This window comes from Eschscholzia californica, unplaced genomic scaffold, assembly GCF_041429995.1.
Source record: "Eschscholzia californica isolate CP2 unplaced genomic scaffold, dmEscCali1.0.p SCAF_1, whole genome shotgun sequence".
Taxonomy (NCBI): Eukaryota; Viridiplantae; Streptophyta; class Magnoliopsida; order Ranunculales; family Papaveraceae; genus Eschscholzia; species Eschscholzia californica.
Genome location: NW_028238198.1, coordinates 5,457,500 through 5,478,367, shown reverse-complemented (window position 1 = coordinate 5,478,367; position 20,868 = coordinate 5,457,500). Strand labels below are relative to the sequence as shown.

Here is a 20,868-nt window from a genome sequence, read left to right as displayed (position 1 = left end):
AACCTCCCAATTCTACCCCCATGACATTTTTGTAATTTATTTTTTTTCTTTTTCTTTGTCCACCTCATATAACAATTACTACATCACCTCTATCCAGCTCACCTCTGTCCACCTCACCCTTCTTTACCTCTGTCCAATTCCGGTCGACAACCTTTCGCCGGAGAAGAAGGGTGAGGTGGACAGAGGTGATGTAGTAATTGTTATATGAGGTGGACAAAGAAAAAGAAAAAAATAAATTACAGAAATGCTATGGGGTAGAATTGGGAGGTTGGAAAAAATTTGGGGCCAAAACGAACTGTCGGACACTTATGGGGGCTAAAACGGCCAGTTGGTCACAAATCGGGGGACAGAACGGAATTAACACTTTATGCAAATAATTTTAGGAATGAAATTTTGAGAAAGAAGTTTATGGAATTTGAAAGAAATCTATGGAAAGAAAAGACTTTACCATTAATTTAAAGATTCGTATGATTTACAAAAGTAATTTTAACAAAGATTTTTTGGAAAGGTTTTATGGAAAGAGTTTTAAGAATGAAATTTTTCAGAAAGAAATTTATGGAATTTTAAAGAAATCTATGGAATTTTTTAAAAGACTTTCCTATTAATTTAAAGATTGCTATGGTTGTAAATAAATCTTAGGAGTTTTAAAAAACAAGAAAAAAAGAAACTGGTTGAACTCGGGCTTTTTTCATGCCGGACCGGCCTCACAACATAGGCCCAGCCCGGGATCGGAAAGGAACCCGGATCAACCTGGTCCGTTTTCCGTACGGGCCAGTACGATTCGAGCCGGTCCCGGGCCTAACTTGGCTCGGCCCAGCTTTTTGAACACCACTAGTTGGTATTTGAAATTGACCAAGATTATGAAACCTTAAGAGCATCTCCAATGCAAAACTCAAAAAAAATCTCTATTCATCCTATGTGTCGAGTTTCAATTGAGATTCTCACTCTTAAGTGACGTTAATAGAGATCCTCAATTTTTTTGTTTCTCCAATGCAAAACTCTAAACTTATCTTATTTACTTATGTGGCGTAGTTAGAAAATATAGAAGACTCGATTTCTATTGGTTGAAAATCAAATATTGATGAGTTGGACAATTAGATATATCTCAAGAGGACACTCCAGAAATAGAGTGTCCTCTTGAGATATCTCTTTTCCACCCTCGACACGTCATCTTAGAGATCCAAATAGAGTGTTGCATTGGAGATGATTTTTAAGAAAAAACTTTAAAAATCCTAAGTGGCACTCAGAGTTTCTAAGATTGAGTGTTGCATTGGAGATGCTCTAAACCTATATAAAGAGGGTCTAGTAGTTGTTTCAGTCATTCAAGTTTATCAATAAAGTTCGGTCTTTAGAGCATTTCCAATGCAACACTCAACAAAAACTCAATTAATCCAATGTGTCAAGTGTCAATTGAGTTTCTCTTTCCTAAGTGTCACTATTGAGATACTCAATTCAAAATTCTCCTCCAATGCAACATTAAAAAAAACTCAACATTTCCTTTAGACTTATAATATATAAAAGGATGATGTGGACTAATTGAAATACAAAAATAAATGTTGAGATATTCAAAAGAAAACTCAACAATTGAGTTTTCTTTTGAGTATCTCAATATTTATTGTTGCCGCATCATATTAAGATTCTAGTTTATTGTTGCATTAGAGAGTGTTTTTTGTTAAAAACTCAAGGGGGAATTACTGAAATCCCCACCTTTTCAATATGCACATTACTGAAAACCCCACCTTTCATTTATAATTACAAAAACCCCCACCTTTTTGAAATTTTCCGTCAGATTTAACAGCATGGGGCCGTTAGTGATGTGTATTGACCGAAATGCCCATTTGTTAAACAAGCCCATCCGTTATAAAGTTAAAAATCTGGGCGCCTTCGAGAAACCACGTGGGGGCAGATAACCAACTCTATCTTCTCCCACCAAGCCCCCACCGTGGGGGCCCCACGGGAACTCGCCATTTCCGAGCAGATTGGAGCAGCTCCGTAACCGAAGGCCTTCTCTCTCTCTCTCTATCTCTCTCTTGTAATCCTCCATTGAAGGTTCTCTCTCTCTCTCTCTCTCCCTTAACCGAAGGTTCTCTCTGTCTATCTCTCTCGAAGGCGTCCTCCATTGAAGGTTCTCTCTCTCTCTCTCCCTTAACCGAAGGTACTCTCTCTCTCTCTCTAGATGGTTAGATGAAATTCCAGAATCTTTAATGGTAAATGTGTTAGGGGTTGCTATGTTTAAGGGTTGTACAATCTAGTTGTACAATCTAGTGTTCCATGATTGACTTGATTCAAAACCCTAAAACGCAGAATTGAAAGGGAATTTGAAACTTAGGGGTTGCTATGTTTAAGGGTTTTAATGGGGAGAGAGATTTTCATTCCTTGATAACTATAAGAAGCACATAACTCACAGAGACAATCTGTTACCCTCATGGTCTGAGTCTGATGTCGAAGAATTCATTGCTTCCGATCCGATTCACGGTCTAACTGTATTAATCTCAATCCCTTTTCTCCTCCCTTTTTTCTTTAATGAAATTATTGATCTGGGTATTTGTTATATATGTTCTTTTTGATTGTATCAGTTCATAGATTTTGTTCATTTTACTGATTAGGTTTGTGGGTATGTCTCAGTTTTTGCTAATCTATTTTAGTGAGAGAAAATTGATTAGGGTATTTGTTAGTTCTTGATCATTTGTTGATCTCTGTACTATATTAAAATGTATCCTTTTCTGATTTAGGAGATTTATTTTGACTATTTGGGGATCTATTCTATATCTTCTTTGTGTGAATAGATACGAAAGAGGTTTGCAAACTTTAGCATGTCCCATATCATAATGTGTTCGGAGTATAGTATTGGTAAAATCTTGTGGTTTGCCATTTTGGAAGTTGGGTTTCTATCAGAAGACACCGTGCTCGAAATAAATAATCGATAAAAAATAAATAATCGATTTTATCGAGTATGGAGTTTTGTTGGTAAAGAGGAAAAAAATGGATTCAAGTGAAGAAACGACATGTAACATTGATAACTTCCCTAAAGGTAACAATTATTGTTAAGTGCCACTAAGCTAAGTATACCTACGGATTACATTTCTTTGGGTTCTTTGGTTAGTTCTCACAGAGAATCCTATAGTCGGCGAAAATTGATTGAGTACCACGAGGGGATGATTTTAAGTTTGATTTTTGTTAATTCCATGGTGAGATGAACAACTATTTTGAAGAACAAGACAGAAGGTTTTATTGCTATGATAATATATATTTTTCATTTGGCCTAGTTGTTATTGAATCAATCTTTTTTTCTTATCTTTCTTGTAAATTGATAGCTTTTAAGGAGCAAAAAGCAGTGTTGCATTGGAAATGCTCTTAAGTATTAAATCTTCTTAGTTTCGGTTCGATAATCTGAAGATCTAAAGCTTTTCACAGATTTCCATAAGAAACGTTCTAATTAAAGTTTCCCGAGTCAACTCATTCGAGTTTAAAAAGAAGGGGAAAGAAAGCATCGAGTTTAATACGAAACAAACGGTATCGAGCGCGGGATCGATCAAGAGAGAGAGAAAGCAGAAGTAAGATGGTGAAGGAGATGAATGAAGAAGATTCTCAATGTTGCCAGAAATATGGAGTACCTCTTTATGGAGCTTCATGGGTTCCTTCCATTAATTTCTCTACCCAGAAGAAACCCAACGAAGAAGACGAAAAAGAACACGATGGTCAACCTCAAGATGAGACTGAATCGGCGTCAACTCAGCAAAATTTATCGTTGGTTCTTTGTGGTGGTGGTGGTGAAGGCAGAAGTGGGATCCCTAATTCTATCCTTCTTACTCAATTCGATTCGTCTTCTAATTCTCTCTCCCCAGAGCCGGTAAATTTCTTCTTATATGATTATTTATTGTTCTTTGCAATTTCCACCTGATCTAATAAATTTTGAATTAGGGTTTGGTGTCCCATTTGGATTTGGAGTTATATCATAAATTTGGAAATATTAGGGGTCTTTAGACTAGTATGATCGTTTATTTAACTTTATTGGGGGCACATGAATGGAGTTCTAATTAGATTATAGCATCACAAAAAGGATAAAAATTTGATTTGGGTGATTTTGCTCTCAATTTGTATGTGTGGGAGCTGTTGTTATCCAACAAACAAGAAAACCAGTGTGGGTAATATGATTAATTAGGTCATGTTTATGGTTAAAGTCGAATTTATGGGAAATACTACTTAAAGCACCAAAATAGCACATCAGTGATCTGCTCAGTGCCCCCCTTTGTTTTTTTTGATGCGGCAGCACCTAGAAGTAGCACATTAGAAACTGCCTCATCAGGTGGGAACAATGTGGGTAGATTTCGTCGAGCTAAGTTGGTTCATGTGTGTTTTGTATTGGTGAACACATGAACCAACTAGGTTTAGGCAGTTCTGTTCAGTTGTTAGTTCAATATTTAATCAGGTTGAATTGTTCTAGTAGTTATAATCTGAAAATGTATTTTAAGTTCTAATGGATTGTCTTGTATTATATGTTCTTAGGTAGCTAAGCTTCGGACAGGTACTGATTTACCTTACAGAATGGCAGTTCACCCACAGGGAGATGGCCTTATATGTTCCTTCCCCGGGAGTTGTAGGTACTTTTCTTCTTCTTTTCTTTCTATTAAGTAACTAACTAGGTTTCGGCATTAACAGTATAAGACAGAAGTTTCTGTAGCTAACACGATGACAATCCAACCATGTCTATCTATTATTTGTTAGTCACAACTCACACCCAACTTGATGGAACCCTGTTTCAAATTTCTCGACTTCATTTCACTATTAGTTATTTCGCTTTGTTATCAATAACTTCATTTCTTTACTTACTACTTAGTTGTTGGCCCATGATTCATGCTCTCGCTTAGCTGCTAGAGTAAATAATAGTTACTTGGTAAAGAGAATCATGTGTTACTTCTTATGGTGATATTGTCATATAGATGGTTTGAGTGGGAGGTGTCAACGAGCAACAACACTTCCAATTTGGGACTAAAATCTTCAGAGAAGGTGCTCTCTCAGTTGGAAAATGTTGGGCAACAATTAGCGTTGACTTTTAACAGGGAGGGTTCTGTACTTGCTGTTGGAAGTGAGGTAACCTAAAGAATTTATTTATGTTTGATGTTTGAAGAGGCATCACCTGAGAAAAAAAAGTTCTTTTATAAATTTGTGATAAACTATAAGGTTTTACAAGAGGTGGATTGCACTTCATCCATGTAGAGGCAGATCCACAATCTGTACGTAGAGCAAATTGCTTCTATAGTTAACTGAAAGATCACTTCTTGTGTATGAAGTTAAGTTCACCTGGCGTGGAATTATTATCTTTTTATTCTCAATAACAATCTCTATCTCTTATAGAAGGTTAGTTGAGAAATTATAAGTGCTGAACAAGATGATATATCGTTTAATGTTGAAATTTTGGGTTTGTGCAGGATGGGCACTTAAGAGTCTTCAACTGGCCGAGTATGAAAGTCATTCTTGATAAAGCCAATGCTCACCCATCTGTGAAGGATTTGGATTTCAGGTTAATGAATTTAGTGTTTAACTGAATTGGACTACAATAAGCTTTGTAGGAGCTCGAAGGTTCATAAATTTCATTTTCCTCATGCAGCTCAGACGGGAAGTTCCTTGTTTCTCTGGGTGGTGGTGGCCCTTGTAGGATTTGGGATGTAACATCATCAACGACCGTAGCTTCTTTGGCAAAGCAAAATGTGAGTATGTAGCAATTTTGTTTTCAAAAAAAAGTTCCTAGAAAAGAAAGATTTTGAAGTGTTACAAAATTCGGCGGCTTTTCATATGCATAGATTGGGGACCATAACTCTACTCATACAACAAATTACCTAGGTTGATGGAGATTATGGGTTTGGGGCTGAGGGTCCTTTGGGACATCAAAAGCGGGCCTACACCATAGGGAGAAGGGTTGAAGGAGTAGAGCTCTGGCGACCTACTCCTTCCCGTCTTTCTTTTGCACGCTTGCATATAAGATGTATATATTTCTCCTTCTTCACTTTTCCTGATTGAAATTAGATTATGGCCTTATCCTTCATTGTTAAGAACATAAGGTTACTTTCTTCCCGTGGAATAAATTCTTTGCACTCTCTAGATGCCTAATTTAACTCCATGTCTTGGAATTTGAATGGAATATTTCTCTTTCATTTATAGGATGAGGTTTTCACCTCCTGCAGATTTTCTCAAACCGTCGGCGGTACTCAGATACTTTATATTACTGCAAATAGAGGTAATTTGAAACGACCGATTGAAAATTTCTATGTTTTTTCTGGTTTTGTTCCAACTACTGAACCATATCGTTTTCTATAGATCGAGGAGGAAGTATTGTGTCCTGGGATACCACCTCGTGGAAGAGAGTTGCTTCAAAGCAAATAGTGCGAGACACTATCTCTGCATTCAATGTCTCACCTGACGCACGACTCCTTTCCATGTAAAAGTTTTGCAATCGCTGCTGCATTTTTTTCATTTGTCTGAGAAGCATCTCAGATATTTGACGCCTTGTTCTGTCGAAGTGTGGAACTGATTAATTACGCTTCTTGTTGTTAACCATGCTGGTTTCGTTGCATTTCATTAAAAAAGATCTGGATGTTTTTGGTGTTCTGGAAATGACTTTCTTTCTGATTATTCAAATGTGCAGCGGAACAGTTCAAGGTCACGTATATGTAATTTACTCCAATAACATGAGGGTTGCTTCAGTGGTTAGAAAAGCACACCTCGGTATAGTTACTGCATTGAAGTTCTCTGATGATTCCAGGTCAGCATCCAACTCGTCCTCACTTTATATCCTCCTTAATCATTACTTAAGCTATTCAAGTATGAATTGAAAATTAGCAAAAGATATTAAAAGTGAAGCATTTTGGTTTTCAAATGCAGATCCTTGATTTCTGCATCCTTGGACTCAAGTGTGAGGGTAACACTGATTAATGAGAAGAAACAGAATGGTATGTATGCATTATCTTTCCATTTCTACTCCTTGATATAAAACCGGAATATTGGGTTGAATTTTTTTTTTTGATGAAAAATATTTGGGTTGAATTAGCAGATTACTTTTCTAATGAATAGTATATTTTGTATTTGACACACTTTAGATACTTAACTCGGTTTGACCATTTTGCTCATTTCCGAAAGAGTAAACATAAACTTCTATTTACTAAATCTTTGAAGGTTTGTCTCACTTCTGAAAGAGCCTATTTACTACATTTTGCATTATGGGCATCCGAAATACTATGTTTTGATGCTATCTATTAATGCGAAATATATATATATATATATATATATATATATATATTTTTATATTATTCTATGATATCGTATTTATCTATTTTACATATTATACGACAAGTGAGGAGACTGGTATCCACTGCACAATATTGATAATAGTAATACCGATATAGTTGTTTACTTGTTTGATTGGTTTGCTTTGTACTGATAACGATTTTATTTATACAGGAGGAGGATTGATGATATGGGTGATTATTTTCATTGTTCTACTTCTGGCATATTACCTCGGCAAAGAAGCACTTCCTATTCGAACTTGGTTTCCTCTCCATTGATGAAGGCGAGCTCCATTTGAAGTTTCTTTGAAAAGAGCATTTCATTTTTGCCCCAGGACACGAACATGAATCAGTCGAAGCAAAATAGTGGCATCAGAGTAGGTTGGTTGACAAAATTTTACTTTCGATGAAATATAAGTCAAATCTATGGGATGATTCAGTCTTGATGAAATGATACATTTGTAAGTTCTTGATCAACCCAAAACTATTAGAGGTTTTAAGAAATTATTCTGTTGGATTTGCTCTCCATTTATATAACATAATTCACTTTCTTCTACTTACTGATTTATTGATAAAAGACTTCCTTTCTCCAAAACAATGGACTATGAAAAGCAAAAGTAAAATTTTTGGAGTGAGTTAATATTTCATCCCCAGAGGAGGAAGATTAGGGCAAATGGCAATGTAATTACGAATTAAATATGGAACATATTGTGTTTCAAGGACGAACCTTGCCCTTGTCTTCATAATCATCACCATTGTCCTCTCCTACACCTTCTCTCACTCCCCTTAGGGTACAGAGAGAGAAGAGGTATACGGTGGGTTGGATATGGGGATGGTGAAGAAGTAGTATATATATATATATATATATATGTTTTTTTGGTGGTTGATAATTGATAGTCAAATAAATGGTCAAAATTAATTGACCAATTGTTAAAAAATCATACTGTCAGTCTCCGGCAGAGGCCTTAGATTTTTAGATCTGCTTCTTCAGAAGATAAAACGTATACAAAAAAGACACTACCTTCCAGAAAACCCTAAAGATAAAAATATATTCACGTGCAAAACGCACGTACTCCTCAAGTCTTGTTTAAAATCATCATCACAGGAAAAGATAAATAATACCACGTCATCGATCCGCGTAGAAAGTAATAGAATTCATATTAACTGTCGGATAGAAACTTCTTCTCGTCAAATCTCAGCTGTTCATTTCCCTCCTCCCTCTCCCATTAAACAACGAAAAAAAATAATCCCAAAGAAACAAGAAAAACACCCCACACCTTCTCTCTCTACTCCCTCTCTCTCTCTCTAGGCTAGGCATGGACTTGAATCCTTTCCTTCCAATTCTCCCAGTTCCTCCTCTCCTACCACCACCACCACCTGAACAACAATCTCATCATCAAATACCCTTTCTTCCTCACCCAAATCTAAATGAAGAAATCCACTTAATCAATCAAGAAAATCACTTTATTTCACCTCTTCCTCCTCCTCCTCCCCCGGCTAATCTACAAGAAGTTCACATCGCTCAACTCGCCACTGCTTCACCTCCCAAACATGCCCCTACCCATCTCAACCACCCTCCCTACGCCGAGGTAACTCTCTCTCTCTGTTTTCTATTTTTCTAGCTCAGTGGTTCTTAATTCACTTTAATTTGATTAACTAACCTTCGATTTTTTCAGATGATAATTGCAGCAATCACATCACTAAACGAAAAGAAGGGCTCGAGTAAAAAAGCCATAGCTAAATTCATCGATTCAACATACACAAATCTTCCACAATCTCACTCGGCCTTGTTAACTCACCATCTTGGACGATTGAAGAAGAATGGACTCGTTATTATGATTAAACACTCTTACAAACTCCCTAATAATAAATCTTCTTCTTCTTCTTCCCCTCTTCCTCTTCTTCCTCCTACTACTACTACTTCATCTGAGGGTAGCGGCCTTTTGGGTAAGAGAGGTCGTGGTCGTCCTCCAAAGCCCAAACCCATTAATGGATCTATGATGCAGCAGCCCAAGAAAGGTCGTGGTCGTCCTCCAAAGCCCAAATCTATTAATGGATCTATATTGCAGCCCAAGAAGGGGCGTGGTCGTCCACCTAAATCTGTATCTAAGCCCATTACTGTAACTGGATCAAGACCTAGAGGTCGGCCCAGGAAGGTAGATTCTGGTAATGCGATACTTCTTCTTCCAGGAGTGGTGGTTTTTGAAGACCAGAATACGGTGGTGGGATCTTCTTCAACCGGGAGACCTGTTGGGCGGCCGAGGAAGACAACCGTGAATTCTCCTTCTGTTGATGGTGTAGTTTTGAAGCCGAATCCTGTAACTAGAGCAGGAGGAAGATCAGTTGGTCGGCCAAGGAAGGACGGTGGTGGTGGTGGTCGGAGTAGTAGTCGGCTAGCGAAACAACCAATTAAGGTTTCAGCTGGAAGACCGGTTGGAAGGCCGAGGAAGGATGGTAGTAGAATAATAGTAAAGCCGAAGACGAGAAGTATTTCGACGACTGGAAGGCCAGTTGGTCGACCTAGAAAAGATAACAAAATTAGGGTTTCGGTTTCTAGTGGAAGGCCAGTAGGGCGACCAAGGAAGGAGAATGGAAGTCCGGTTGGGGAGCCTGTTAAGGAAGATGAAACTAGGGTTTTGAGTAGAAGACCAGTTGGACGACCACCAAAGAAGGTAGGGGTTGTTAAACCGGTTTCGACAGGGAAACCAGTTGGACGGCCAAGAAAGGTAAGAATAGTGGAAGTACCTCCTGAAGAAATGGAGGTGGTAGGATTGATTAATGGAGTGAACGAATAAAATAAGATTTAGGTTTTGAATTTGTTGTCTTAGTTTTTTCTTTCCCCCAATTGTTGTTGTTAATGGAAGTGTTAGTGTCTAGTTTAGTAATGAAATTGGTGGGTGTTTGTTTTGTAAGTTTGATTTTGATATTATCAAAATAATGCATACAAAAAGATGAAAATGCTCACCCCAAAATCATTTCTCATACGTGAACTTTTTTCCTTAACTTCCTACTTCATATTCTCTACTTTGTCATGAATATAGTATAAATCAGGCCTCATAATCTGTTAGAACAATCTATCTATGTTCCCAAACTTGAGCCAATTCGGAAAAACAGATAAGATGAAACAAAGACAGAGTTATTCAACTTGAACTTTCGTATCCTTGAATAAACTGAAGATAGCAATGTCGTTTGTGTTTCTTTACTTGTTTATGTAGTACTTTACATCTCACACTACATTATACAGTTTGCTGAAATAGAAACACTTGATCGGTATTCCAAAATGAAACAACGGGAAAAATACTTTGTTGGTTATCAAGATCTGGGTGCCGAAAAAAGATGTTTTTTTGGAGAATTTCTAACTATCAGTAAAAAGTGACAATCATCAAGTTGGGATGTTAGATGAATTATTGATGTGAAGAAAAATGATGTTATTGGCGTTTCCTTTGGTATAGTGAATACCCGACAAGAGCAGACATCAAAAGTGTCCAAAGGACCTGCAACAATACGATCATTCTTACTTAGATTAAAACAAAAGTTTAGAGGCAGTAATCTGAATGGGGAACACCAAATTTACCGTATTAACAGCGTGCCATCGTTCCAGCCTTCTGATACGAGATTGCATCTCTTCGATTATACTTTCCATTGGTAGACTTTCTCTGCTGGGTGAGGAATCTGTAACACTATTCCCCTGTTTGTCCAGACGTCAAATTAAGAGACTTACTCATAAACAGTTTTAAGTTCATAGATCGAGTTCATATAAATTGTTGCGGTTAAAAGTTGTAACTTGGATGGTTATGATCTCTATTACTCATAAATTCAGACAGAAGAAAAAGTAAGAGAGAAAATGAAGGGGCAAGTATAATAAGTTTCATGTGGTTATATCAGAATGCATACTATCTTAAGCTGATTGATTACCTGATGTTGTATGAAATCTATTAGTTCTTGCAGTCTTGTAGCTTGCTGATTTTGAATACCTGGTGAGCTTGCTGGCAAACTTTCCAGAATTATTTGAAGATAACTCTGTATGTAGACAAATTTAGTGAGCAAGTAAACAATAAAGCAGTTCCATATACAAAGAATATGCAAAGGGTGATGATGACCTTCGTGGTATATGAACCATCTAAGCCAAGTGCTGAACCGGCAGCAGCTACTACTTCTCTATTTGTCCCTTTAATCTGCAAATAAGGGCTTGCGGTATCTTGTAGATGATCGACCTCGATAAGAATCTAAATGAGATGAAAAGGGGTGGATGGTAAGAATAATATCCAGCTGGGTCAATCCAAGTATGATATAATAGGAGTCCTTTAGCATCTGAACTTGAAGCATGTGTAATCATGATAACTTCTATAAATTATGAGATTGACGAGATATATGAGAATATAATTATTTTATTCGTTTTCTTGTCCAACAATCAGAAATATTAACGACGACCAGCAGACAGCAGTTACTAGGGATCACCCAGGATTAGGTCACTTAAAGCTAGTCTTTCCTGAACTCACACGTTTGTTAATGATGTGGTTAACTTCCTTTCGGAGTTAATCATAGCTACCCAAGATCCAGATATGGTTTGTGTGAGGCGACTTGTCTTAAACTTACTATAGGGATATCAAGAAATATATAGGTGGCTTGTGAAGAAACGAAAACTGGTACATAATCATGTAAAGAAGAAAACAGAAAAACTCATGTTTCTCAGTTCGCAAGTTAGCTGATATGCTGTACTTCAAAGGCAAACTAGAGAAAATAAGCCAACTATTGAACTAGAAATAGTAACAGATAAGTGAAGTGGTTAAAAACCTTAGCATCTTGGTAGATTAATGCGGATGCTTCAATGTACGCTACAGCTTCATACCTGATACCGTAGAAAAAATTAAAAAGGCAGAGTGCTTGATAGAGAAAATCAATTATAATAATCATGATTTAAAGTGCAAATGAGAAACAACACCGACTGAACAATATCATGACAATCACAAAGACGACATCATTCACCCAACAGTAAATTTTAAGGAAACCAAGTGCGGGTGTTTAACAATGGAATGCCTCTATCGCATCTCAACTTTTTAAGAGTGGTCATAATGCATATTATTGAAGGCTTGATCCTCGTAAGTCGCAATAGTCAACACCAAAAACAGCTCAAATGTCCTATCGAAGTCCAAAGTATGGGAAGATTTAAATGAACTTCCACCACAATGAAACTAGTAATATGAGATGTCACTTACCCAAGATTAAGAAGACCACAAACTGTGGTAATGCTGATATCGAAATCCACTTTTGGCTGTATGATAAAGTTACCTTCCCTAATGGGCTGGTGATGTACAATTGAAGGAAGTTAGGATTTACCACCACTAAATCCACCTGTAAATAATTATGCAAAAGATGGACTGAAATAGAGAAATTTATGCATAAGACTATTGCGAACCTCTCGGATCAATAAGGCGAACCTTCCTTCACATAATCTAACTCGGATACATTCACTCTCTGTGAGATGACGATTAGTAGGTGACCCAGTTCCAGGAAGCCGTAAGTATATATCAGTGAAGTTCTGTACAGAACTGCAGAACTTCGCACGGTCAAGTATTTTCAAAATGTCTTGATATGGCACCTATGAAGTAAAGAGAGATGATATCATGATATAGACAAACCAGCTTAATCAATTTAGAAAATGATCACTCTTAAACTGACGTACCTGCTTGTTACTTTTCAACACAAACAGAGAACTCTCGGGAGAAAGAACAGGATCGAAGTCATTTCTGATTTTCAGCTGCAGTCGGATAGGAAAATATAGCTTTATTGCCTGTTTCTCCTTGATACCAAATACTCTAAACAACAATTCGGTATACTTGTAGTTCCAGGAAGGACAAAAATTACTCTGATCTACTCACATGTGCATGAACAAGGTGGGGTTCAATGAATTGCTGAAACATTGGAAAAACGGTAGTCATAATTTCATTATGTGACATATAACAGCCGACTCTGTTCTTGTCTCTCTGTACTCTAGCAATCAGATGCGAATGCACACCTCCAACCTGTGATTGCAGATGAACTGTTAGGTGACATAAAAATATGATCAAACAAGAATGAAGTTAAGTCCTGAAAGGATGATAATCCACAATAACATGGAAGCCTCAATGTAAATATACTAGTAATCTATTGGTTCTTACAACAGCGATCCACAAGTCTAGTGATTTCCTGATATGGGGATGCAAGGCATAAACTCCTTCGATAATTACCTGGTGAAATAAGGGAAAATTGAATTATAAGGGTACAAAATTTCCTTAATAAGCTTGAAGTAATGCTACAAAGAGAAAATGTTTATAAATAACAATACGAATTAATTATCTCTCTGAGTAACAACCTTAGCGACATTCTTTGCTAAATTCCAGGGCTCAATACTCTCCAAAGATTCTTTTTGTTCCCTTTATTTTACTTTTCTCGCAACATAAATGCATTAGACTAGTCTACTTTGGTAACTTAAAAATGCTTTTCAAAAGCATACTATTAGTAAAACATGAACCACAACCCAATAGTAACATTGATTAGATATAGAAATTTACCACTCCGCAATCTTCAGAAACTTGAACTTCCTTAAACCCATTACGCATGCAATTCTCTAAGTCAAATATTGGTACTTTTGTCTGTCGACGGTTCCTTATGTCATCAATATTCTGCCAGGACATAGAAATGAAATTCTTAAGGAGAAGATAGCCCACATTCAACCATCTAGAATTAAAAGTTTAAAAATGTATAGTAGCAAACAATGAGAAATATCTTTTACGGCCAAAGCTCATTAAAAAACAAATGTAAAAAAGAAATGCAAAACCGTGGCCTCATCTTCGAACAAGCAATATATACTTAATAAAGTGATAATTGCATAATACTATCGACAGACGTGGATCAAAAGTGATAATTTATCTGCAGAAATCATGCGCTCTCAATAAAATCATGCATGTTAAGAAAAAATTGTTGGGATCATACCTTCGAAAGCAAAGACAGATCAATAGAGCTGAAGTCATCAAACTTCAAGTCCTTTACTTGTTCTGATTTGTAGTAGCTTTCAAGCGAAATGACTTCACAACCAACTATATTTGCCATTTTATGTGCCAAACTAGTTTTGCCAGAACCGCTTGGACCTCCTACAATCACATAAAATAAAATTTCACTGCAGAGGAATAAGGACGACAATCTCTTCATTATTTATGTACAGATATGCAAATGACAGGAATGACGACAACGAATAGTGGGAAGCCCAGTTACCAATGCCAACAATAACCGGGAGGCCCTTATTCTCTAACACAGCCTGAAAGGAAGCAAATAGAGTTCATTTCAAAAGTGTGGTCATGGTCCAAGAAACGGGAGTTACCTTAACCATGAAAATGAGAACCTTCAGCATGGGTTTATTTTGTTTATTAATCACCTGAATTGCTTGAACAGCAAGAAGCAAGCCTCTATCTAAGTCATACGAATCAGGCATTGGAGCAAGCTGCATGGTATCCCTGAAAGCAGAAGAATCTGCAGTTGCTAATGAGAGAAGCTTATAATTACAAAATTATCACAACACAGGTTGAAACTAGTGATTTATTGATGTTTTTCAGAAAAAAAATAGGGGTATTTATCAAGTAATAATAGTCGAAGTGTTAACAGAAAAGGAAAATGTCCTCCAAGCGAAATAAATGTAAGTTCTAACCTACGACTTAACTGTCAAAAGTATCTGACGAAATGAAACGCCAAGTAGCTACAACAGGCTCCATTTGGGACTTTGTTGGAGAACGGGTCCATGGCTGAGCTAGATCCTCAAGCCTGTTAACAAGGTTTGAAGGAATACGAATTGGCTTTGGGGCAACAACTGTCTTCTCTTGCACCCTAGTCGGGGATGTACTAGACAAAGGTGGTGGTGTATTAAGACGTGGTACACCTACAATTTGGAGTAAATTGATTGGGTAAAGCAGCTAATAAACAAGGCAGCAAAACAACTATTGGTGAAACAAGTAAAAGCGTAAGTTAATACCAGTTCAGTACCTCTGCTTTCAAGAACCATTTCTAGATACGATTTCGTGATCCATGGCCCCTTGATACCCATCCGGGAGGTTTCTTCTGCCAGTACCTGAAGAAAGCCAATGAAAGTGTGATTTTCATTCCAACTCTCGGCATTACTCTTTCAGATATCTAAGATGATAGTGTGCAACAAAACAAACAGCATTACAACTTATTTACCAAGTGTTTGATCACGAAACAGTGTTAGAAGAATTAATTCAGTTACCTCACTATTCAAATTTCACACGAATAATAGTTATTCCATAGTACTAGAAACCAGCCTAGAGTAACTCTACGACCATCTCCTTTGTTTGCTAAATCCTATACCTATGATCCTCTAGTTTTTCATAATTATGAATGCACACAATTTATTCCGTTAAGGCTCTGTTCTATGTCCCAAGGATATTGTGAGCCCAATCCCATTCATCGGCATCTGCTATAAGGTATAAGTTGATTGTGGTACATAATCCAGGTAAAAACGATTCCACCACTAGAGTTCATCAACCTGGCTGCTGTAAAATATAATACCACAAACAAATAAATATTAATCTCCGGTATCAGGTTACTATGACCCTAGATACCATTTCCACTCACACAGGTTTTGCCAACTGCCAAAGTTCCTCCTAATCATCCTGCTTCAGCAACTTAGACTATCCTGTTCCATAACTGCATAAGCTAATAACTCCCGAAAGTAGAGTTCACCAGCGAACCATGGAAGTCTTAACAAATTCTCTCTCATTCATTGTACAACCACATTAAATGACAATAAGTTTGCCTTGGTCATTTTGGTAACCACTTCGTCAATTTTTTTGCAACAGTCTGCATCGTCTTTCTTAGCTGCAATGTTGACGGGAGTAGCTGATGTATCCACTGCAATAGCAGTCAGTTTAGCAACCTCACTCTTCATAGTTCTTCACGGATTCTCTTTATTCTTAATAAGAGCATGAACTTGAAGTGTTGGAAGGACCCTTACCTTCAGATGTTAACCTCTACGAAACTCAACTTTGAAGTTCAGACAAACTGACCAAGACCGTCAATTTGATACTAAACAATACTCGACTGAAAACAGTAAGTAACATCTTGTTTAAATGGGCTATGCTTTATAGTTCTTAACCTGAGAGAAGAGACTCGAGAGTAAATACGAGTATGCCACTAATCGCGTCTATTTATAATTCAAGAACTGCAGTCTAGCCAAGTTTTTCTCCTCCACTAAGATCGAAAAACAGAAGTGCGAGCGACTAGCGCACCACAACTAGCACTTCTTCTCTGATAGTGCTCGCTTTTCTTTTCAAGCGGAGCTCAAGTAAGGAACAATGAGCAACAGCCAGTGAAGAAAGAAGATCGAATAGAAAGGAGCGAAGGAAGAGTTAACAGGGATGCATACATGAGTGGTGAGACGTGGGGGTCACCATTAGACCCATTCAAGCCCATGACATAATCATATTGGGCCAGGGGTCTATAATAAACCACAGTACAGCGACTAGGGTATCTTTGCCATACAACATTAGAAAGACTCCCGAAAGAGCTTTCTCAATAAAAAGAAAATGGGTATGGGTATAGTATGCATGTTACAAGTATGTAGATTGATTTAACTTGAAAATGGCAAATAGAAGAAGTACAATGACAAGACAAAGTATAGCTGAAGGTCAACTATGAAGTTGCTAAAATTATTTGTAGGAAAGAATTCTTACTTTTCTATCTGTGCCCCTCAACACCATGAATGTTTCACCAAGTGTGTCAATGGTTTCAAGCGATAGTGATACAAATCCATTACTAATTGAGGTAGATGCACGTTTATAACTGACTACAACAGTGTATCCCAGAGCAAGCAGCCCCCCTAACGTCATCCGTCCTACCTGTTGGAAGAAGAAACAAGGGGAATTCAGAAATTCCCGGAGAAAGAGATTAAAAGAGTAGATATTTGAAATTCCACACTACAACAGAGAAAACTGACTCACCTCGAACTCCGCTTTGGGTCTGATTATGTAGTTTTTGTCAACAATCCTCTGGTCTCCTAGAGATAAGTAATATTTTATTCCAGCTTGTCGCACTTTTATCCAATCATTAATTCGTGCTTCTTCACTAGCAGAAGGTGGTCTTAGGTACATCTCAATAAAACTGGAAAAAAGATAGAAGGCTTGCTAAATATCATATTCAAAAATGCCTACAAATACATAAGATGTAAGAGGGAGGTGTGCATGTGTATGTGTAAATCCCATACTTATCTGTTTGTGCATCACTTCCCTGAAACGGGTAAGCTGAATGTCCACCAGGAGACTGTTACAAGAGTATACAAGTTTAGATAAATTAAGCAAATGAACATCCAGAGGATTTTAAATTGAATGATCTTAGAAGGAAAACTTTGACTTTTCTTTAAATAGGTAGCTAGAGAGATACCCTGTTCATTTTATTAAGGGGTGATAGAGAACAGAAACAACGGAATTGCAAAAAACAGTAGTAAACCTTAATGTTTATTTCGAAAGAGCGAGGAAAATAAAAAAACCAGATAAATATATCATCCACCTGTTAGTAAGAATATGGTCTTCCAAAGTTCTGAGTTTCCAGTTTATAAATCGGAACGGGTATTATCCTCGTAAAAAATGAGTGCTAGGACAGACCACGTACCTCACTTCTGCATTTCACTTTGTAGATAGGTTCTCTAAAGGATGAAACGAAGCTGTTGTTGATTCTAATCTGCAGAATAAACCCAGGAAACAGCAAATCAGCATCAGTGGAAAAACATCGCAAAGGTAAGGTGATTAAGACACGAACCTGAGCATGATGGAGGTCTGACTCGATGTGCTTTCTGAACAGTGGGAAGATGCTGTCTATCAGATAATCCAAGGAACAAGAATCACCAATATCATAGCGTACTTTGGAAAGAAGACTAAAATGGACGCCACCGACCTGGTCCACCAAACTTTAATAACATTAAACCACAGCAAATTAGCAGTTCTTTAAAGGTTAATAACTTAGAGGTACGAGAAATTACCACTGCGACCCGGATATCAAGCAAAGACCGCAATTTAGAGTGAAGAGCATAAGTACCATCAACTATCACCTGCCCAAGACATATACATGTAGCAAAAACAAATACTTGATAACGGCTTAGCATTAGGGGGAGACATGACTTACCACCCCTGATGAAGAGCTCTTTATTTTTCTTGAACCAATACGTTTCTTTGCTTGAAAGTCAAACAGCGGCATCACTACATCTTTACCGTTTATCAAATCCTGGTATATTTCAAACTTTGAGCAAAATAAGATTACGATAATCAATTCTATCAGGCCACATTTGATATGCCTTTGATCGTTCAGAAATTTATATTGAACTGGAGGACAAATGTATGTTCCTTTCGGTTACTTAATTAAGCTTTCAAATTAACATGGAGTACACCATTTTGTGGAAGATCCCCGTCGGCTGTTCGCCTCAGGTTGCAAGACCCTCATCATGATGGGTTTTCTCAACTCTTTCAGATGAATGGCCTGGTGAGCTAGTCTAATTTGATTCCAATAAAACCTTAAACCTTAACACAACTCACACCACCTTCTACTTAAGGGAGCACATCGGAATATCATTCCACCCAGAATAAGTGCTAATACCACATGAGACTGCTAAAGTGTGACATAAAACTGTCTCGTCTATAGTGCCAAAAAGACAAAAACTACAGAAATTTACCACATTATTCCGGAAAAAGGAGCAACAAATTCTAGTACATAGTAAATTAATAAAACCAGTGGAGTGAAGCAAACCTCGAGATTCTGAATTAAAGCATCAAAATCTATTGAATCTAGATCATTGGCATCATCAAGTCCAACACGATAGTTCTCCATGGATATAACAACACAACCAATTACAGATGCTACTTTCTCTGCTAAACTTCAGAAACGAATAAATTCATAAGTATAACCAATTAACCTTAATGATGCTTAATGAGGAAGATAATGGTTGGTAATCCAGGAATTATCGATTTAATGTACCTTGTTTTACCAGACCCACTTGGACCACCAATGCCAACTGTCACAAGTCCATCTTTCTTTTCTCGAAGTTCTTGAATAGATTTTACTAACAAATAATACCCATGATCAAAGGACTGCAACAAATATTCCACATATTAGATTTTGCTAAGAAATTCATAATTAACAAAATGTAACAAATCACAACAGATCATCCGAGACCCATTTAAATCAAAAGATCATCTAATCTTGTGTATCAGTCTCAATATCAGACCAAATCTCAGCTATTAATAAACTTCTTATACAAACATTAACTTATATAGTTCGATACTGAGTGAAAATTTTAAGTGATAGTCTTTATTTTGATTTTTGAGGATTTAGTTAGATTCATCACTTTCTAATATCTACTAGAAAATCATAATAGGGCAATAAAGAGGGGAAATAAACCCCTATAACTTCTCCAACATAACAAATGGATCATCTGGTGGAAGTCTATATTAACAAGGCACTAATTTATTAATAAATCGAACAAGAAAAGGAATACAGACAGCCATGATTTAAAGTTATCTAAACTGAAAATGAATAAAAGAAGACTTGATCGAATCATTTCTCACCAGCAATCAGCTAAATTTACTAGTATCAGACATAACAATGATTTTTCTAATCAATTGAAACAAAGTCAAATGAAAACATTGAGGAAGAAGAGAGTATTTGAAAAAAATAGAAAAATTTGGATCAAAAGAAGGTAAATCATACCACATGAAGAGGGAGAGATTGAAGGATAGATGAAGAAGAAGAAGAAGATGTAGAAGGTTGTTGTTGATGATAATCTCGACCTCCTCCTTCGAATACTCGTTGAACTACTTCGTTATCCATGGCTTTTTTTTGCCCTACTAGAAAATCTGATTTGCCGCTGGTTTTGGATTTGCACAGACAAATACTGTTTGTTTGAGAGAGGGTAGAGAGAGAGAGAAAGTGAGAGAGAATAAAGGGGGTTGGTGTTTTCCTAGCTTTGCGCTTAAAATAGTATCGTCCTAGTAGTCTCCTCGGGCAAGTCTTCCCCAAGTACACAAACTACTCCCGCTTGTTTTAGGGTGGTGTTTGTTTGTTATTTCTCAATTGTTTGAATGTCTGACTTATCATGAATGTCGAATCAGACATAAATAAAGATTTTGAAATCTGACTAGATTCAATTTAAATCGAGTCAAAAAATTTCTAGCTTACTTAACAATCAAATTTTGTTGGCATCTTATCTGGGAACATTTGAGATGGTCGGGTGAGCAGGTGGAAAGGTCAATAACTATGGCTAGGGGTGTTCATTTTTTTGTAGTTATGGTACACTACCATAAGTGAACTTATTCGAGTTGATTTCACCTATACTTGCAAAATATAGGGCAAAGGAAATGGATTGGTTTTTAAGCGGAACATATAAGGTTTGAACATGCATATAAATTCTAAGAGAGTTTTAAGATGTGGTGGTGTAATCGTACAATCAAGGTTTATATCCATAATGATCACACCTTTTTGAAGTTTGTAAATTAATTTGATACATGGGAGTACTTTTTTTGAGGATGAGTTGATGAAATGTGCACTCTAAAAGAGA

At 37.0% G+C, this 20,868-nt stretch overlaps 3 protein-coding genes across 15 annotated transcripts; 2 read left to right on the top strand and 1 right to left on the bottom strand.

The window, feature by feature from the left end:
• The first annotated feature begins 1,888 nt into the window (after nt 1-1,888).
• STL2P (SEC12P-like 2 protein) lies at nt 1,889-7,836 on the top strand. Of its 8 annotated transcripts, none has more exons than XM_086638678.1 (12): nt 1,895-1,984; nt 2,050-2,155; nt 3,415-3,850; nt 4,507-4,601; nt 4,941-5,091; nt 5,430-5,521; nt 5,609-5,708; nt 6,160-6,235; nt 6,316-6,436; nt 6,644-6,760; nt 6,880-6,947; nt 7,456-7,836. In XM_086638678.1, the coding sequence occupies exons 3-12, from the start codon at nt 3,560-3,562 to the stop codon at nt 7,557-7,559; spliced, it is 1,215 nt and encodes a 404-aa protein (XP_086494804.1). In that variant the 5' UTR covers nt 1,895-1,984; nt 2,050-2,155; nt 3,415-3,559; the 3' UTR covers nt 7,560-7,836. The 8 variants fall into 8 exon arrangements, with proteins under 8 accessions (XP_086494800.1, XP_086494804.1, XP_086494803.1 ...); XM_086638679.1 differs by having other exon boundaries at nt 1,974-2,049; nt 2,084-2,155; XM_086638674.1 differs by having other exon boundaries at nt 1,889-2,155.
• A 631-nt stretch (nt 7,837-8,467) lies between these two features.
• LOC147563541 (uncharacterized) lies at nt 8,468-10,252 on the top strand. Its single transcript, XM_086638672.1, has 2 exons — nt 8,468-8,869; nt 8,957-10,252. Exons 1-2 carry the CDS (start codon nt 8,597-8,599, stop codon nt 10,073-10,075), a joined length of 1,392 nt encoding a protein of 463 aa, XP_086494798.1. The 5' UTR covers nt 8,468-8,596; the 3' UTR covers nt 10,076-10,252.
• Nucleotides 10,253-10,416: 164 nt separating this feature from the next.
• On the bottom strand, nt 10,417-20,702 carry LOC147563540 (P-loop containing nucleoside triphosphate hydrolases superfamily protein). Of its 6 annotated transcripts, none has more exons than XM_086638666.1 (26): nt 20,022-20,702; nt 19,290-19,402; nt 19,062-19,188; nt 18,444-18,542; nt 18,301-18,369; nt 18,081-18,215; nt 17,934-18,002; nt 17,530-17,585; nt 17,267-17,426; nt 17,000-17,164; nt 15,294-15,378; nt 14,974-15,189; nt 14,692-14,786; nt 14,532-14,574; nt 14,253-14,410; nt 13,832-13,942; nt 13,439-13,507; nt 13,160-13,303; nt 12,964-13,038; nt 12,697-12,879; nt 12,497-12,582; nt 12,075-12,129; nt 11,381-11,506; nt 11,196-11,300; nt 10,855-10,968; nt 10,417-10,774 (listed from the first exon to the last, which is right to left on the bottom strand). In XM_086638666.1, the coding sequence occupies exons 1-26, from the start codon at nt 20,139-20,141 to the stop codon at nt 10,709-10,711; spliced, it is 2,844 nt and encodes a 947-aa protein (XP_086494792.1). In that variant the 5' UTR covers nt 20,142-20,702; the 3' UTR covers nt 10,417-10,708. The 6 variants fall into 6 exon arrangements, with proteins under 6 accessions (XP_086494792.1, XP_086494791.1, XP_086494794.1 ...); XM_086638665.1 differs by having other exon boundaries at nt 14,692-14,795; nt 20,022-20,372; XM_086638668.1 differs by having other exon boundaries at nt 19,062-19,180; nt 20,022-20,351.
• Nucleotides 20,703-20,868: the final 166 nt, after the last annotated feature.

Bases quoted from the DNA above. Each gene is read 5' to 3' on its own strand.
- LOC147563540 (XM_086638663.1), bottom strand. From the start codon at position 20,141: ATGGATAACGAAGTAGTTCAACGAGTATTCGAAGGAGGAGGTCGAGAT. The intron at 13,304-13,438 runs GTAAGAACCAAT...CTGCAATCACAG, and splicing joins TAGACTTGTGGATCGCTGTT to GTTGGAGGTGTGCATTCGCA. The intron at 10,775-10,854 runs GTAAATTTGGTG...GTATTGTTGCAG, and splicing joins GATGGCACGCTGTTAATACG to GTCCTTTGGACACTTTTGAT.
- LOC147563541 (XM_086638672.1), top strand. From the start codon at position 8,597: ATGGACTTGAATCCTTTCCTTCCAATTCTCCCAGTTCCTCCTCTCCTA. The intron at 8,870-8,956 runs GTAACTCTCTCT...CGATTTTTTCAG, and splicing joins ACCACCCTCCCTACGCCGAG to ATGATAATTGCAGCAATCAC.
- STL2P (XM_086638674.1), top strand. From the start codon at position 3,560: ATGGTGAAGGAGATGAATGAAGAAGATTCTCAATGTTGCCAGAAATAT. The intron at 3,851-4,506 runs GTAAATTTCTTC...ATATGTTCTTAG, and splicing joins ATTCTCTCTCCCCAGAGCCG to GTAGCTAAGCTTCGGACAGG. The intron at 5,092-5,429 runs GTAACCTAAAGA...GGGTTTGTGCAG, and splicing joins TACTTGCTGTTGGAAGTGAG to GATGGGCACTTAAGAGTCTT.